General features: G+C 40.2%; 1 protein-coding gene and 1 non-coding gene across 3 annotated transcripts in view; both read right to left on the bottom strand.

Moving 5' to 3' along the window:
- Positions 1-19908, bottom strand: part of PIAS1 (protein inhibitor of activated STAT 1) — a 123182-nt gene that overhangs the window by 65093 nt on the left and 38181 nt on the right. The window contains exons 1-2 of one of the 2 annotated variants that reach the window (XM_058665629.1): positions 12683-12802; positions 11288-11732 (exon numbers count right to left, since the gene is read on the bottom strand). In XM_058665629.1, coding sequence (XP_058521612.1) covers positions 11288-11732; positions 12683-12694 — 457 coding nt within the window. In that variant the 5' untranslated portion in view covers positions 12695-12802. Of the gene's footprint in view, positions 1-11287; positions 11733-12682; positions 12803-19908 lie in introns of those variants that run through there. The other variant, XM_004577951.3, reaches the window with a different exon arrangement.
- Positions 4069-4177, bottom strand: LOC118759277 (U6 spliceosomal RNA). The gene has a single exon (XR_004996081.1). It is a non-coding gene; the product is annotated as a U6 spliceosomal RNA (small nuclear RNA).

A 19908-nucleotide genomic window follows, 5' to 3' on the forward strand; every position in this document is an offset into this window, starting at 1 on the left:
TCCACTCCACTTCTAATCCAGTTCCACACTAACATACTTTGGAAAGCTGTGGAAGACAGTCCAAGCGTTTGGGCTCCTGTCACTGAAACACAAGACTTGAATGAAGCTCCTGGCCCAGCTCCAGCACGGCAACTATTTGAGAAGTAAATCAGAAGACAGATCTCTACTTCCTTCCTTCCCTTCCTCTCTGTAACTATGCCTTTCAAACAAAATAATTATTTAAATAAACAAATAAAAAAGGTCATTTAAAAAAAAAAAAAGAGTAACAGAGAGAGAGAGAGCTCTTTCATGTACTGGTTCACTCCGTTTCTCTACCCCAAAGGTCACAACAACCAGGGTTGGGGCAGGCCAAAGCAAGAATTTCATCCAGATTTGGGTCTCCCACATGGGTGCAGAGGCCTAACTCCTTGGGCCACGATACACTACCTTCCCAGGCATGTCAGCAGGAAGCTGGATCAGATGTAGAGCTGCTAGGACTAGGTTTCGTTCTCAAGACACAGGTTGAAGGTGGCAGTGTTAATCCACTGTGGCACAGCAATCCAATTCTAACATTCTCACTTCCCAAGATGATGGAATACTCAGAAACCATTTGTATATGTGTATGTGTGTGAGAGAGAGAGAGACCAAAGACAGCAACATACAGAGAACACTCGCATCTGCTGGTTCATTTCCCAGACACCCACAGTGGAAGCCAGAAGCTAGGAACTTGATCTACGGTTGCCTAGGACCCAATTACTTGAACCATCACCTGCTGCCTCCTACACTATGAGGGAGTTGGGGGCAGGCTTCAGAACTCAAACACCTGCACTCCACAGGAATGCAGGCATCTCTACCACTAGGACAAATGCTGGACTATAAACATCAGTTTATTAAAACCACATTGGATACCTTGGGGGCTTTCTCAACAAGTATACAAACATTAATAAAAATATTACATGGAAATCACTGGCTAAAAAATTAAGTTAAAATTAACTAAGGAATGTAGCATTTACAAGCTGAATCTTCAAGATTTTTTTTTGAGTCAAGAAACACCACTGGCAAATTAAGTTTCTAGAAATGAAAGCTGCCTAAGGAAAAGTGCTTTTTATTTCCCAAAATTCAAACATGGAAGAGTACAGCTTGTGCTGAGTTGCTAGAAAGCAAATCTTCTAAAAGCAGTGTCAGGTGAGTCATAAAGCCTGAGAACACACTTCCCAATACTCGCGGAGCCTGCATGCTTGAATCTGCCCACCTCCTCTCCAGGCAGGGGCTAATAGGCATGCGGAAGAAGGAAAACTCAATTATGACAAATGACAGAAGGAAACTGTGAAACATGATCCACAGGCAGAGGAGCCCTTGGCAGAAAGCAGTAGTAACCACTGTCAGGAAGATGTAGCGGGAACCTCACTCACACTGCACAAAACAAGACGGATCATTTTAACTATCGAGAAGTGCTGAGGCATCTGCTGCTTTTTTTTCCTCAGGCAAAATCTAAGTTTATAAATACACAGACTTATTTTTAAATTTAAACCTTTTATATAAATTATCCATGTATCTTTCCAAGTCTAGAACAGTTGTCGGTACCTACATAGCAATCTCCTACTTTAAAAAAGGAGAAGGTGTTAATCTAGCTTTCTAAATCAGAGACTACAAACCCGACACAGCAAGACTGCTGGTCTTCCCTTCCAAGTATCGGTAAAACATATCACATCAAGTAAGAAGCACTGGGAACAAAGATGCCCAGGAAAATTCACATTTATGTAACCAGAACACAGACATTCTTGGTGCTTATTGCAAAAAAAGTGTTTCAAAAGCAGTAATACTTAAATAGAAGCCACCTTCTAAGTCTTAAAAAAAGAGAGACAAAACATAATTTTAATTTGTTTATAACAAACAGAAAAATGACATTCATGTGGTCAAATAAAATATTTCTCAATGTCTCAGATCCTTAAGTCCACAGTATCCAAATGCCTTCACAACAATATTGGGACACTTTTACAATTTGACTAGCAACCTAGGATAAAATGTTTGTGAGATTATTTCATTCATAATTATTTACTGTCATTGTCTTAAACAATATGAGTTAAACTGAAATGCGTTCAACAAGAAAAAAGATCACAAAGAACACAGCAGGCTGAGTAAGCTGTTCAGGAGTACTTGTTCAAGTTCTGGTTACTCTGCTTCTGATCCAGTTTTCTACTAATGCACCTGGGAGGGCAGCAGGCAGTCCAACCACCTGGGCTCCTGTCAACCACGTGGGAGGCCAGAAAGAAGTTCTTAGCTCCTTCTTTAGGCCTGGCCCAGACCTGGTTGTTGCAACGATTTGGTAAGTAGATGAAAGATCTCTTTCTTTCTGTCTTTCCATCATTCTGCATTTCAAATGATTCTTTAAAAAAAAAAAACTGGAAATTTATTTCTCTACTCTTCCAATCCTTCTGCCCATAAACACTCTTAAAAAAGAAAACAGGGGGGCCCAGCGGCGTGGCCTAGTGGCTTAAGTCCCTGCCTTGAATGCGCCCCGGGATCCCATATGGGCGCCGGTTCTAATCCCAGCAGCTCCACTTCCCATCCAGCTCCCTGCTTGTGGCCTGGGAAAGTAGTCGAGGACGGCCCAATGCTTTGGGACCCTGCACCCGCGTGGGAGACCCGGAAGAGGTTCCCAGCTTCAGATCGGCACAGCACCAGCCGTTGCAGTCACTTGGGGAGTGAATCATCGGATGGAAGATCTTTCTCTCTGTCTCTCCTCCTCTGTGTATATCTGACTTCGTAATAAAAAAATAAATAAATAAATCTTTAAAAAAAAAAAGAAAACAGGAAGATATCAGCAGATTGCTTATAAACTCCACCCTGATTAGGACCCATGTTATCTGCTCTCCCTTTTCCCCAAAATCACTTAAAATAATCTCAGTCAACCACATAAGAACCTTTCAATGTCACTGTCTTCAGAGAGCAAAATTAGAATGGCACAGAAGAAATTTAGTTCAAGTCCTGTTAACTGGCATTCCAATTAGCTGCATTAACTGTACTCTGCCAATCCCTCTACTGAACACCCTGACTCATCCATGATCTAGCAAGCTGCATGCCTGTGTCCACAGCTCTGCACTGCTTCTACATACGCTCACAGCACCTGGTGCAATTACAAAACTCAACTATGTTAACAAAATGGATTTTAAAATTAGCACAAAAATAAAGAACTGTTGTTTTTTTGAAAACTTTGGAAAGATCTGAGAAAGGCAAGTTACTTTTAAGTAAATGTTATGGAATCACTGGAGATAACTATAAAGATGTCTTCTCGGGCCCGGCGGCGTGGCCTAGCGGCTAAAGTCTCGCCTTGAAAGCCCCGGGATCCCATATGGGCACCGGTTCTGATCCCGGCTGCTCCACTTCCCATCCAGCTCCCTGCTTGTGGCCTGGGAAAGCAGTCGAGGACGGCCGAAGGCTTTGGGACCCTGCACCCACGTGGGAGACCCGGAAGAGGTTCCAGGTTCCCGGCTTCGGATCGGCGCGCATCGGCCCGTTGCGGCTCACTTGGGGAGTGAATCATCGGACGGAAGATCTTCCTCTCTGTCTCTCCTCCTCTGTGTGTATCTGGCTGTAATAAAAAATGAATAAATCTTTAAAAAAAAAAAAGATGTCTTCTCCAGTCTCCAGGTCCTGCATTCAAAGTGATTTACAAAAACATTTAAATTGCCTTGCAATATTTTTTAAACAATTTTTGGTGTTTTTTTGATACAGTTTAGTTGGCAGTGGGCTCTCCCTTCTCTCTCCCCAAACCTGCTCCCCTCCCTTCTGTTCTCCTCTCAAGAATCATAATGTGTCCATCGTGAATTTCCCCAAGTCCATCATGCTTCCACTGGAATATCTCCCAGCCATGCAGAAAAATAACTTTAAGTTGTAGGTTAATTCTTTTTTTTTTTTTGTAGGTTAATTCTTGTATCCTGGGGCCCTAATATAGGTACAGTGAGGATTAGGCCTTTGTTGTTTATGGGCCATACCAACAGTTGTAACTGACAATCCACCTCTTGTGGATGGCTAATTAATGAATTACATCAAAAGTTCTTGCTACATTAGATACAAGTACATATGAAGAAAAATATGGAACGCTTCACGAATTTGAATGTCATCCTTGCGCGCAGGAGCCATGCTAATCTTCTCTGTATCGTTCCAATTTTAGTATATGTGTTGCTGAAGCAAGCACTGCCTTGCAGTTTTAAAGAACCTAAAACTGAGGCCAGTGAGCAGCACAGCAGGCAGGTAAAGGCATCAATGCCAGCATTCAGTAAGGGTGCAGATTGGAGGCCCTGCTGCTCCACTTCCTGTCCAGCTCACCTCTAATATGCCTAGGAAACAGCAGCGGATTCAGTGTGCTTGGGCCCTTGTATCTATGTGAGAGACCAGGAAGAAGCTCCTGGATTCCGCCTGCTCAAGTTCAGCCATTGCAGCCACATTGGGAGTGAACCAGCAGATGGAAGATCTCTCTCTCTCTCTCTCCTTCGCCACCTTCTCTCTCTTTGTGTTGCTCTGCCTATCAAATAAGTAACAGTAAACTCTTTAAATAAATAAATAAATAAATAAATAAATAAATAAATAAATAAGAAACTGGGAAATCAGTAGTCTCAAAGAAAAGATTACCTACACCAAAAGACTGGCAAGTGACTGCACATTGAAGCAAGACCTAGAAGTAATGAGTCTTTTATCATGCATTACTTTAACCAATTAATGTTTTCAAATTAGACTGATTTGACTAAAAGGACAGCTGAGTGCACTCATACTGCTGTAAGGAAATGTCTTAGACTGGGTACTTTGTAAGTAGCAATGTGTTTCGCACAGCTTGGGAGACAGGGAAAGCCAAGCTCAAGGAACCAGTAGATTGGGTGCCTGCAGTGCCTGCTGAGACCCATTCCTCAAACAGGGTACCTTTCTGCTATGTCCTCACATGCTATAGTAGCCAAAAAAAAGAAAAATCCATTATTACCCACTTCCTTAAGGCTCCACCTTTTAATACTGAATTGGGAATTAGGCTGCAACCTGTAGATTCTGGAGAAACAAACACTGAAATCCCAGGAAGCAGATATCAGATCCTTTATCAACCAATCAGATGCAGGGTGGGGAACATCCAGTCCATGGGCCTTAGCAGGTCCAGGGAATCACTGGGTCTGACCCTGCCAAGGCAAGATAAGTTTTAGGTTGATAGTTCTGTATGTTCTGTCAAGTTATAAATATCCTAATGGTTCTTGCTATAAAACAGGGTTACCAGCTCCTGAAAAAACACTGAATTAGAACATTGGAAATATCACTCAAACTCAACAATTATTATGCCTCACAAAAATCAGTTAGAAATTTCTAAACTATAAAGACAATCTAGTGTCTAAGATCTTTAAAAACCTGTAAAGGAACACATCCCCTTAATTTGGCTTAGAACTGACAGAGCGAACAACATGAACCACTGAACTTTCACATGACTATCCCAAATGAATGCAAATGCATGCAAAGCTGTCTGTTCTTTACATGTAAGCTTTTGAAATAACTAAAACTACTAAAAATTTAAGAGTACTGCTTTCAAGATGTTATTTTCTACTTGAAAATTCACATGAATCAAGGAAAACATAAATACTAAATTAGTAACAAATATAAAACTGTATTAATAGATCTGTTTACCCAAGTCTCAGTCAAATTAAATACTGCTTCCTAGAGAACTGTAATTCAGTCATCATGAACATATTTTGTGTTTCTGCCATTATGTTCTAACATAGGCAAATCTGGATCATCAATATAAACAATACATTATGTACTATTTAAAATAATGAGTACTGCTTGCAACAGCATTTGCAAATTGAGAGGAAATATTAAATGATCATCTTATCTTTGAATCAGTGAATACATTTTAATTCAAAACTTTTCCTTGACTTTCATATTTATGTGAATTCCACAACTCATCAACACCAAGAGACACACTGAGGCAAAGGAAATAGTTTCAAACAGTAACATGCGAGGGAAAAACAGAGACTGCCAGCCTCCATCCACTGTCTTCCGCAGGTCGCCTCAACGGCCAGGGCTGGGTCAGACCAAAGGTAGGAACCAGGAACTTCATTCAGGTCTCCCACGTCGGGGCAGGGAGCCAACACTTAGGTCATATTAACTGCTTTCACAGGCCATCAGCAGGAAGCTGGATTGATGTGAAGCAGAAAGGCCTGTATGGGATGCCAGTTTCACCTACCACACCTCAACAAGATCTCCAGGAGCTTTATCTTAAATGTAAATACGTTTAGAAATAAAAAGAAGACTGAAACGTACTTAATTTTTCAAAAAAACACTTTTCCTAGATTCAGAATAAATGACCTTACTCCTACTGTAAAAGCATTCAGGAAACTAAATTTTATGATGAATGCAGTCAATCTGTATCATGATATACCGAAATAGACTTTAATAACATGAAAGAATCTATAAAAATCAAGTCTTAATTTTATCTTGGGGCTGGCATTGTGGAATAGCAAGTTACGCTGCCGCCTGCTATACTACTGTCCCATATGGGTGCCAATTTAAGTCTTCGACTGTCCCACTTCCAATCCAGCTCCCTCATGGCCTGGGAAAAGCAACAGAGGATGGCCTAGGCTGCCATGCAGGCATCCCATTATCAGCACTAGTTCCAGACCCAGTGGCACCACTGCAACCCAGCTCCCTACCACTGTGCCTGGGAAGCAGTGAAGATCATCCAAGTACTGGGCCCCTGCCACCCACACGGGAGACCCAGATGAAGCGCCTGGGTTCAGTCTGGCCCAGCTGCAGCCATTGCAGAAATTCAGACAGTAAACCAGTGTCTGTCCCACTCTAACTCTTTAAAATCACTCACTCACTCTTTACAGTGTGTCCCTAAACTCTGCATGCTACTCAGAATCCTTTGTTCGTTCACAAATATTTTTCACATTCACCAAGCATTTTCTTACAACAAATACTAATAAACTTTTACAAATTACTTCTAGTGAGCTTTTTATGTATAATCAAAATGCTTGCTTTTAATTCTATAATAGAAACTAAAAATTCTACTTACACAATACCAAGTAATTCTATTCATTTTTAAATTATTTGGATATATATCATAATGAGCTTCTTTATAAAAACTGGCATTCAAATCATACACTACATGTAGCCAATTACTGTTATTTGTGGTAGCTGAGTTCTATAAAGTCAGTATAACACTGCATTAGTGAAAAACGAACCACTCCTACCGGGGAGAACAGAGTTCTGTGTGACTTCCCACTTTGTCTCTCCCCTTCCCCCAGAAACAACAAGAAGAAATAGCAAAATTGGAGACAATCAGTTCACCCAGTTTTCCCTAAACCTCAATCCTTCCCACCCTGATCAACCATGTAATCACTATAAAAAATAAAAAAGTCCTATGAGCCAGGCCTGGCATGATGGCTTAGAGGCTAAATCTTCACCTTGTAAGCGCCAGCATCCCAATTCCAGTTTCCTGTTACAGTGTGCCTTGAGAGGCAGCAGGTGGTGAGAACATACTTGGGTCCCTGACATCCTTACAGGATACCCATATTGAATTCTAGGCTGCTGGCGTCAGCCTGGCCAAGGCCTCGCTGCTTTGAGCATCTGGAGATGGAAGCCTTGGCTGCTGCAGACTTGTACAGAGTAGAGGTTGAAACAGCTCCCATCCCACTCCCTACTAACATGCCTGGGAAAGCAGCGGGAGACGCCCAAGTGCTGGGCCCTATGCGTACATGGGAAGACCTGAAAAGGCTCCTGGATCCTGACTTAGGCTGGGGTCCATGTCCAGCTGCTGCAGCAACTTAGGGAGTGTTTCTGCCTCTCTCTCTCACCACCACTCCCACCTCAGTCTGTAACTCTACCTTTCAAATAAAATAAACCTTAAGATTTTTTTTAAGTTTTCAGAAGAAGAATTATTTTAAATTTACTGTCTAATCCTTTAAAAAAAGTTTTGTTGGAGGAAATATTACAGAAAGATATAAAAAAAATTGAAGATATCTGCTTCTAACATCTTAGGGAAAAATCAAGGTATTTTCCCATTACTACAATATATTTAAAACTCCTGGGCAGATGGTGGCAGGCTAATCTTCTGCCTGCAGCAGAAGGATCTCAAATGGGCTACCAGTTCATGTTTTGGCTGGTCCACTTCCAAACCAACTCCCTGTTTATGACATGGGAAACCAAAGGAAGATAGAACAGGTTCTTGGGCCCCGATACCCAAGTGGGACACTCAGAGGAAGTTCCTAGCTTCGCCTCAGCTCAGCTTCAGCCAGTTCAGCCATTAAGTTTGAGCTGGTGAACAGAAAAACAATTTCTATTTTTCCTTCTCTCAGTAGCTCTGTCTTTCAAATGAAAATAGATCAATCTTTTAAAAAAAAGTATACCAACAACAAAAAACCCCTAAGGATTAGAGTATCCCGAAATATTAAAATAAGCTATAGGATATAAATTACTGCAGGAGGCGTCTTGCCGCAGCAGGTGACTCACTGTACCATGTTGGAGTACCAAGGCTGGAGCCCTGGCTCCCTTGCTATCACAGCTTCCTCCCTGGGCACACCCTGGGAGACAGCAGGTGATGGCTCAAGTACTTGGGGTTCCCAGGAGTTTCCCAGTTCCTGGCTTCAGCCTGACCCAGCCCTGGCTGTTGGAGGCATCTGGGAAATGAACCAGTGGGCAGATCACGTTCTGTCTCTTTCATATATTCAAATAAAAATAAAGTATTTTTAAAAAGCTGTAACTATGATTTATTATTAAATTAAGCTACATGGGACAGACACTGCGGCGCAGTTGGTTCAGCCACCTACATCCCATCAGAGTACCACTTCTGGCCCGGGAGGTAGCAGATGAAGGCCCGAGTACCCTGGGATCCTCCCATCCACAAGAGATACTCAGATAACAGTTCCTGATGCCTGGTTTAGGCTGGCTGTTGCAGGCACTTGGGGAGCATATCAGCAACTGGAAGATATCTATATTACCCTCTTTCTTACCACACTGCTTTTCAAATAAAATAAATCTTACAAAAAAAAAAAGTTAAACTACAATGCTTACTCAGCCATGTAACAGTGAAAAAAAGTATACAAAATGAGAAGTGAAAATTTAACATACATATATATTCAAAGTTCCTTAGTAAAATAAAAATAATCTTAGTTTGTAAATATTATCGAATACAGCCATAATGCATAGTTTGCACTGCTTCCTCTAACAAAATTTATACATTAATATATAAACATCATCTAATCACAGTGACACTTAAAATTTATATTAAGTGAAAATGTAAACAATAAAGACCAGAAGAAATTTTCAAAGCTTGGAATCAAAATAAAAGCCACCGGGGCCCGGCGGCGTGGCCTAGCACCTAAAGTCCTCGCCCTGAACGCACCGGGATCCCATATGGGCGCTGGTTCTAACCCCAGCAGCTGCACTTCCCATCCAGCTCCCTGCTTGTGGCCTGGGAAGGCAGTGCAGGACGGCCCAAAGCCTTGGGTTCCTGCACCCGCGTGGGAGACCTGGAGGAGGTTCCAGGTTCCTGGCTTCGGATCGGCGCAGCACCGGCCGTTGCGGCTCACTTGGGGAGTGAATCATCGGATGGAAGATCTTCCTCTCTGTCTCTCCTCCTCTATGTATATCAACCTTTCCAATAAAAATAAATAAATCTTTAAAAAAAAATAATAAAAGCCACCAATACCTTTTTTTTTTACATTTCAAATATTCACTGCAGCATGTTTTTCATAGTAAAAAATACTAGAATAATTTGTCTTTTGACTCACTTAAATCATGGAATATACTAATCTCACAAGAAATGAGCAAGATTAAAAACATAGATGCAAACATACAGACTAAAGAAGCAAAGATCTAGAAATGGCTTTTAACAAATGATAGATGAGATAGACAGAATGCTTACACTATTACAGAAAAAAACCAAGACACAAGATATTATAAATATGATTCCTTCTGGGAAAACCAAAGTAACGTAATTTCTTGTATATACACGTACACTAAACCATTAACAAGGAAGTTGCTTTGGCAATCTCAAATTTGACAACGAGCATGTTGACGTTTTACAAACACACATTAGGTTCTCAATAAGTATTAAGTTTTATTTTGTTTTTACAGTCATTTTAAGAATAAAATAACAAAAATTCATGTTGTTTGCAACATAATAATTATATCTAGTTAAAAGCAAATACTCCCCAGCTCAAAGATAGAATTTCAGTAAATGTTCTCAAAATGCTCTAAAGATTTTCAAAAAATGTCCTCGATTCTCTAATCCCTAAAATGGAAAAATCCTAATAAACAGCAATAAAGATAGATAAACCTATCAGGACCAGACAGTGTTTTAGGCTTTACAGGCACACAGGGTCTGTTAATAGTTTTCCTTCCTTCCTTCCTTTTTCTTTCTTTCTCTTTCTTCCTTCCTTCCCTCCCTCTCTCCTTCCTTCCTTCCTTCCTCCCTCCCTCCTTCCCTCTTTCTCTTTTTTTTTTTCTTTTTTACATCACTCTGCAGGATTATTTTTTAAAACAGGCTACAGACTGGATTCAGACTGCCAGTCAGTTTGCAGACCAGTAACTTATAACAAAAGTGCATTTAGAAGTCCAGTGTTTCAAATATACAACTAGACATTAAGGATCACAACAGGGCCAGTTTTATACCACATTAAATAAATGCAGTATAATAGCAATTAAAATTACAATGTAACTAATTCATCTAATTCGAAGTTAGACAAATAACTACATTCTGAATAAAACACAGTAAATGAGATCCCAGCCATTCGTAATATCTAACCATGATATGTGTGCCCCTGTAAAGCACACTCAGCCAACTGGAAAAGAAAAAATGCATCTGAAATTTCATCAAAGCTCAAATCTCCTTTGGTAATCACTAAAACCGCTCACGAAGTCAAATAATCAAAACTGATCAGTCATTTGTTTTAGATATTACAAATCCTGAAACTTAAAAACTAAATTCCACTGGGAGGAATTTCGTTTTCATTGTAAAATATCACTCAACAACCTGAAATACTGCACTTTTAAAAGTTTATATTTCTGAAGTCTCTTAAGAGTTACTGTGTGAGTAACCACTCTATAAAATCTTTTTCCCCCATCTTTCCAGAGAATACGATTCTTGATGTTTATATCATCTTTTTAAAATGGCTTTTCTATTCTTACCTAAATTGGAAAAATTTACTTCATCATTTTGAAGCTATTACCAAATTTAAATTCCATTATGAATTATATACTGGGTCAAATTAAAAATCTATAACGAAAATTTAAACCCCAAAGATAATCAAATAGCAATATATAGTAATCTTACCTAGACTGGTGGGTTTTATCAGTTCATCCAGTAAATCATAAAATGGCAATTTTTGAAGTTTTATATCCGGATGGACTGGGTGGAGAGCTGATGTAAGATGTGGGAGTTCCAGTTCATGTTTAGGTCCCAGAAGAGAAACGGGGAGTAATGGTGATGATGCAGGGTGACCATCGTAAGTGAGCTGTGGAATGGTAGATGGAGACAAAGTTGCTGGCATAGGATTTGAATGTACATTGGGGATGGATAAGTCCGCAGGCGTCATGATTTTCTGGGGGAACCGCCGCCTATAGAGTTCTTTGATTTTCATTTGTACAGCAGGACTACAGCCAGCCTTCAGCAAATGCAGGGCTTTCGTGAGAAGTTCGTGTTTGCGTCCGTGCTTGTTTCTCCCAGCGTAGCCCAACAGTACTTGGAGTTCAGAAACTCTAAGGCTCATAACCATTTGCTTAGAGAAAAAACAAAATGTAAAAACATTAGTATTTAAGAATACACTGCACAATATTAAACTATACTTTATGGATACTTTTGCTTATAGTTTGTGTAAAGGCCAACACATTTACAATTCTAACTATTTCAAGTGTAAAGTGTAATTATTTAACTTAAGTAACCAAAAATATTTTAAATTAATGTTTATAAACTCACTGACTTCTACACAGGATTATGAAAGACACAACATAAAGTATACAGCAGGAAAAATTAGAGCTCATCTCATTTCATCCTTTGGATCAACTGTCAAATATTTATCAAATACTTACTGAATCTCCAGAAGGGTATACTGTGTGGATGGCAGATAATAACATAACCTCAAAAATCATTTGCTTTCATGGAAAAAAGTGCAGAATGTACTGGAGACAAATATCCTACCTCAAACACCAGATGTAGCCAGGATATCAAAACGTATCATCACAATTGATACTAAATGTAGAATTTGTAGAAATTGAGTTATACCTTTTTTGAATCGTTATGTACCAGACACTACATCTGACATTTAACCTTTACAGCTCCAGACGTGTTATTTTTGCCTCCTTTCCACATGACAAGACCACTTCAAAGAGGTTAAATACCTCACGAAGGGCTGCACTGGTACTTAGCAGCAATCTACCATCAGAATTCGTTAAGGCCCATTCTCTTTCCACAAAGCCATGAGGAACAAAAAGAGCTGTACACACATCACTGACTGTCACTGCCTGTGAAAGGCACAGGCCGTATGTGTAAGGCTGCAGTGAAGACTTCCACTGAACTCTGTGTAACCCCATGTTCCTAACTTTAGTTGGTCACTGTTTTCTTCTTTCTCCCTGCCTACTAGGAGGTCAGCAATAGATACTGCCCCATCTACACCAACCCTCCCATTTTAAAGGAACATACAATAAAACCCAATGAGAAGAAATGACTTACCCAAGATAACATGGCTATTTAGAGCATAATCTGAAAAGACTTCACCACTCAAAGTGCTGCCAGCTTATCAGCTATCTCAATTGTCTGATGCTTTCATCCCTTACCAATATCAATACCCAAAAGCTGTTGGGGCCCTATGCTGGCAGACCCAGCTAATCCTCCACCTGGAGCACCAGCATCCTAAATGGGCACCAGCTCTGAGTCTTTGCTGCTTCATTTCCAATTCAGCTTCCTGTTTATGGCCTAGGAAAGTAGCAGAGGATGGCTCAAGGTCTTGAGCCCCTGAACCCACCCCAGAGACCCTGAAGAGGTTCCTGGCACCCAGCTTTGGACAGACCCAGCTCTAGTCGTTGCAGACATTTAGGGAGTGATCCAGTGAATGAAGGATCATTCTGTTTGTCTGTCTGTCTCTCTCTCTCTCTGTAAAACAAATGAGTATCCAAACAAACAAATAAAACAACAGTTGCCCAAACTATAATCACTCACTGTGAAGACCCTCTCATTCTAATCAATCCTCTAGAAGTTCTTTGTAGTTGACAAAACAATAGTAACAACAAAACAAAGACAAAAACTAACCAGAAGATATTTATATGAAGATAGCTATAAGTAACATAGCTGACTAATTGAAGAAATGGGCCGTCCTCTTACTTCTCTAGCCTGGTAAACTGTTTCCTCAAGGTTCAGCTTTTGCCCATTCTGTTGCATCAAAGACTGTCTATTACACCTGGAAGAACTATCCTTACTTGATTGATTTATTCATTTATCTATTTATTTGAAAGGCAGAATGACAGGGATACAGAAACGGAGGGAGAAAAAGAGACTGAGATCTTCCACCTGCTGGTTCACTCCCCAAATGGCTGCAGTCACCTAGGCCAGGTCTGGCTGAAGCAAGGAGTCTCAAATTTCATGCAGGTCTCCTACACAAGTGGCAGGTCCTCCAGTATCTGAGCCATTACCCACCCACTGCCTCCTAGTAGCCAGGACTCAAAATGGTTTTCAATATGGGAATTTGGGCATTGCCAACAGTGACTTAATACACTATACCCCAATGTCTGCTCCAACCAAAAGCTATTTTTATTGGCCATTTCCCTATCTTTATTTTAGCACTTATCCTACTGCAATTGTAACTACTTAAGCAAGCGATGATTACATAACCAGACTGAGATTCTTCTAAGCAGAAGACCACGACATCCTGGGCAACTATGACTATGTCTAACAATAGAAGGAATGCATCAAATTTCTTTGATCAATGAGTGGATTAACAAAGTATGTAATTGGTCCAATGTCTTGACAATGAATGGACAAATGAATGAACAAGCAAGTAGAGTAAGGAGAGGAGATCCGAAGCAACAAATAATGAAAATAAATGTCCAAATTCTTCTGTTCTTTAAAGGCATACAAAGATACAATGTAGATTTTAAAAGCAAATTCTACTCCAAATCCTATAAATATTGCCTTTTGGAATGTTATAGGAGATTATAATTTCTAACTATAGTATTAGCAGAATATCCATTTCTCCCTACTCACCAAATGTCCTAAATATTATAAAAATAGGGACCTAGTGGCTAAAGTCCTCATCATGCATGTGCCTGGATCCCATTGGGCGCTGGTTCTGATCCCAGCTGCCCCACTTGCCACTAAGTTCCCTGCCTATGGCCTGGGAAAGCAGTTGAAGACAGCCCAAAGTCTTGGGACCCTGCACCCACGTGGCAGACCTGAAGAGGCTCCTGGTTTCGGACTAGCTCAGCTCCAGTCATTGCAGCCACTTGAAGAGTGAAGCATCATATGGAAGATCTTTCTCTGTTTCTCCTCCTCTCTGTATATCTGCCTTTCAATAAAATTAAATAAATCTTAAAAAAGAATATAAAATAGTTTCAAATGCCTTTATTATTTCTCTAAAAAGGAATAAGGCTTTCAAAGAGAAATGCACTATTAATAAGTTTCTGCTTTTGAAGAAAAGAATACTGGATGGGCGTTTATATGGGACCCCCATATCCCACATCATAATGCCTCAGTCAAGTCCAGTCCTAATTCCAACTCCCTGCTAACACCATCAGCAGGGGAAACCTCAAGTGGTTGGGTCCTTGCCACTTTCACAGCAGATCTAGACTGAGTTCCTGGCTCCTGGCCTGGCCCAGGTCCCAGCTATTGCAGACATTTATGGAATACAGCATAGAGAAGATCTTTTTTCACACACCGCCTGCATCCCCAACACGATCAACTAAATAAAACTTTAAACACCAGGCATTATTCTTGGAGCAGCTGTTACCTGCTCTTGAGGAATGGAATAAATATGCAGTGTTTTACACAACTAAAGGAATGAGGAGGAAAGTAGAACACTTCAGCCTAACAGCTACAGACTCCTGGAGCCTCCCATTCACAATGTAAAGTGCTGGCACAGAAGAGCGTTACGCAAAAAAAAAAAAATCTGACATGTTGAAATGCATCTCAATCTGCTGTGTGTTAAAATACAACAAAATAAGTATTTACAACTAAGGATAACATCAACCTCTATTACTACTATAGCCAATTTCACAGCAATATGCTCACTCTACATCCTCTAATGACATAGCTCTCAGAATCCTCACAGATGAAAAATGCCTGTAAAGTATGTATATTCTGACAAAAGGGAAACCTCAAGGCCAGCACTATGGTGTAATGGGCTACACTGCTGCATGCAATGTCAGCATCCCGTATGAGCACATGGCCCAGTCCCAGCTGCTCCACTTCTGAACCAGTCCGCTATTACTGCACCTGGAAAGCAGCAGAAAATGGCCCAAGTCCAGGGACCCCTGCACAGACATGGGACACCTCGATGAAGCTCCTGGCTTTGTTGTGGCCCAGACCTGGCTGCTGTGGCCATCTGAGGAGGGAACCAGAGGATGGAAGATCGATTTTATCTGTCTGCGTATGTCTAACTCCTTTTAAATAAATACAACAATGCCTTGAAAAAAGCATTCTATCAAGAGCACCTTAAAATATTTTTTAAAAAAACAGATATATGGGCCCAGTACAGTAGCCTAGTGGCTAAAGTCCTTGCCTTGCACACGCCCAGATCCCATATGGGTGCTGGTTCTAATCCTGGCTGCCTTGCTTCCCATCCAGCTCCCTGCTTGTGGCCTGGGAAAGCAGTTGAGGATGGCCCAAAGCCTTGGGACCCTGCACCCGCGTGGGAAACCCGGAAGAGTTCCTGGCTCCTGGCTTCAGACTGGGGCAGCTCCAACCATTGTGGACCCTTGGGGAGTGAGTCAACAGACGAAAGATCTTCCTCTCTGTCTCTCCTCTTTGCATATCTGACTTTCCAATGAAAATAAAACAAATCTTTAAAAAAAAAAAAAAGATTTTGGGCCCAGTGCCGTGGCCTAGCGGCTAAAGTCCTCACCTTGAACGTGCCCCGGGATCCCATATGGGTGCCAGTTCTAATCCTGGCAGTTCCACTTCCCATCCAGCTCCCCGCTTGTGGCCTGGGAAAGCAGTTGAGGACAGCCCAATGCTTTGGGACCCTGCACCCGCATGGGAGACCCAAAAAAGGTTCCTGGTTCCTGGCTCTGGATCGGCACAGCACCGGCCGTTGCGGTCACTTAGGGAATGAATCATCAGACGGAAGATCTTCTCTGTCTCTCCTCCTCTCTGTATATCTGACTTTACAATAAACTGAATAAATCTTTAAAAATAAATAAATAAATCTTTTTTTTAAACACCTTTATTTGCTTTAAAAACATAAGACTTCTTGTACAATAAAGCATAAGCATGTTTCATCTACAAAGTCAGAATATCTTCCTCATGGAACACACAGGAAGAAAGGAAAAACACACACATGGCAAAGTAGTCACAGATTACCTCTTAAATAATTAAGACTTTCGGCCAGAAAAATTAATCTTTTGAAAACAAAAGTATAACAATAACAAAAAGCCATATTTCATACCTGGTACGAACAGTAAACATTCATAGTACAAAATTATCTGTTAAAATCAAATTCATAAATCTTAAAATAAATAAATAAATAAATCTTTATCAAATAAATAAATCTTAAAAAAAAAGATTTTACGCCAGGCCCATAAAATAAATCTTAAAAAAAGAAAGATAGTACACAATTTAAAAAGTCAAGTAGCTTATAAGAAAAATAGCACTCCCATAATCCCCACTCCAGAGGCAACTACTACCAAGTCTTTTTACTACTCCTTAAGGCATTTTTCACTACATTCTATATAGTAGTTCAATACAGCTATTTCTTAATAATTTTTCACTTCCTATAATAAAATATTTTAGTTCTGTTACTTCTCTCCTCTTTCATCTACCTGAAATATGATGATTTAATTTATCTTGCTGAGTATCGAGGCTTCCACTCCGATTACTACAGCAGAACATAATAATCACAGTTGAGTCAAATGAACTTGGTTATTCTTCCTTTTTGTGTAATTTTGTTTTCAGCTACACAATTTTCCCATTTGTTTAGATTTTGTTTCTGTTGTTAATTCATCTGCAAACTCTGCTAAATGGCTACCTTTCTTCCACAATATATTCAAATACGAGGGTACTTCAAAATGTGTATTAGGAAATACCCATGTTGAATTTCAAAATTTTTTGTACCAAAATTCATTTAATTCATCTTCTTCAAGTTCTCTTTGAAGTGTTCTCTTCTACCAAGTAAATTTCACATCCTCCAGTATCTTCCAATTTGGACTGCTAGCTCTCTAGGCTTGGCACACAATATGGGCAAGTTAATTTCCCTTTTATTTATCCCGCGAACTCCCTGGTCCCTACGTTATAGTGGACTCCCGGTTCCTCCTTCTTGGTCTTTTTAGCAGGGTATTTCCTTTAGCAGCTTTCTGAGAAAGGGAGCACAGGAGGTACGTAATTCTTTGCATTGCTTTCAAGAATCTTTGTAACTGAGTTGAGATCAGCAGAGAATTCTGAGCAAGAAATCATACACTCTCAAAATGTAGAAAACAGTTCCTCATAGTCTTTTGGTTACCAGTATCAGTGTTAAGAAGCCTGACAGCATTCTGTTACTTAATTCTTCATGGTCACCGTGTAGTCCCGCTCTGGGAGCTTACCAAAGCTTTGCTTTATATACAGGCATAGAAATTTATACTGGTGGTTACAATACTTAGTTCAAAGCACTTCCCAACTCCAGACTCTTGGTAGATTCTGCTAATGCAGACCCTCGGAGGGAGCAATTAGAGCTCCAGTGGTTGGGAGAACCGGATTCCCGCCTGGATCCCCAGCTAGCGGTTCTATCCTCTGGCCCAGTGCAGGGCCAATGCAGGCGAACAGGCAGTGAGTGAGTGAAAGAAAGGTCACTTAATCTATCCCACAAATAAAAACTAAAAAAATTAAAAGCTAGAACATTCTTTTTCTCTCTTTTCTTCCTTCCTTCCTAGATTTATTTATTTTCATTGCAAAGGCAGATATACAGAGAGGAGGAGAGGCAGAAAGGAAGATCTTCCATCCAATGATTCACTCTCCAAGTGGCCGCAACAGCTGGAGCTGAGCCTATCCAAAGCCAGGAGCCAGGAGCTCTTCCGTGTTTCCCACGCAGGTGCAGGATCCCAAGACTTTGGCCCGTCCTCAACTGCTTTCCCAGGTTGCAAGCAGGGAGCTGGATGGGAAGCAGGGCAGCTGGGATTAGAACCAGCACCCATATGGGATCTGGACACGTGCAAGGTGAGGACTTAAGCTGCTAGGCTACTGTACTGGGCCCTTCTTTCAATTTTAAGTACGACTGCTGAGCCTTTTAAGCGGAGAGATGCATGTCCTTCACTTTTCTTAAAATAATCTTCCCATATTTTTCCATTCTTTTCTTTGTGTGTCTAATTTTAAAATGTTGGATGTCTTACATTGATCTTCTGATTTTTCCTTATTCTATTTTCTTTTTCTCCTGCATTTTACACTTTCAACACCTTTTCCAGGATTTTCCTCAGTTCATGAATTTTTAATTCCATAATTTTTTCTACTTGCGTCCCTTTTATTACTTTTTACCCTATGTTTTTTCATTGTCATGAATGTACGTTTTCACTTCTTTGTTCTCTTCTACTTTTTGCACTGTTTTGGTCACCTCCAGTTTTTAGTGTTTTTTTTTCTTTTCTTTTTGGTATTTTCTCTGTTCTCTGCCGTTCATATTTGAAGCTTTTCTTTAATGAGTGAAAATCCTTGGTTATTCAGATTTAAGAGTAACCAGATGACTACATCTACATGAAGAGCAGTATACTTCATTTTGAATTATTTGGCACAAAACTGCAAATTTCAGTTTAATTCTTTTTTTGTTTTATTTTATCTGGTCATTTTGACAGAGAATTCTCCAACCTTCTGCCCTTTTGCATCCAAGACTGGCTTCCAGTTTTCTGAGGGGCAGATGGTTAGAAAAGAATCGGGAGAGAGGAGTGAGATCCATGCCTTTCAGTAAGACAATATTTCACTTAATTCTGTTTCCACACATATAACACCACAAAAATATACACATACTGTAAGAGAACACTATCCCAACTATACGGTGGCAGATTAGAAATAAAGATAGTACTCAAGCAGATAGTATCAACAAGCAACGTACTTTATGCAATTAAAGTGCCAGCTTCACTGTCCCATTAGTTATGATCTCACATCATTAAAGGCCACATCTAAATTGTCAATAAAGTAGGTACTTCCTGTTGAGCAACGCAATTATTATTGACATATCGTGCTGCAATGGTTTACAGGGTTAGCCATTAAACAAATTCTACATTTTGAGCTTTTATCAGATATTAACCGATTACCAATTTGTAAGCCAGAATGAATTTTGAAGATACACAAAACAGGCATTTAATAATGCCTTATGGGATCAGTGCTGTGGCACAGCAGATTCATGCCAATATTCCACAGGAGTACCAGTTCAAGTCCTGGCTGTTCTACTTCTGATCCAGATTCTGCTAATGTACCTGGGAAGACATCAGCAGATGGCTACAGTACTTGGTGCCTGCCATCCCTGTGGGAGACTCAGACGGAGATCTAGGCTCCTACCTTCAGCCTGGCCCTGCCCTGGTGCTTTGGCCATTTGGAGAATATACCAGCAGACAGAAAATAGATCTCTCTCCCTGTAACTCTCTCTCCCTATAACTTTAAAAACAAGAATTATGCTTTAATATTTCACTTATATTTTTGTTTTCTATCTTCAAAAGTAAAGGAAATTTAAAAATGATATAGTTGCATAAATTAAAGCCTGCACAACAAAAATAATATATTCACTGCTT

Source organism: Ochotona princeps, chromosome 6 (genome assembly GCF_030435755.1).
Source record: "Ochotona princeps isolate mOchPri1 chromosome 6, mOchPri1.hap1, whole genome shotgun sequence".
Taxonomy (NCBI): Eukaryota; Metazoa; Chordata; class Mammalia; order Lagomorpha; family Ochotonidae; genus Ochotona; species Ochotona princeps.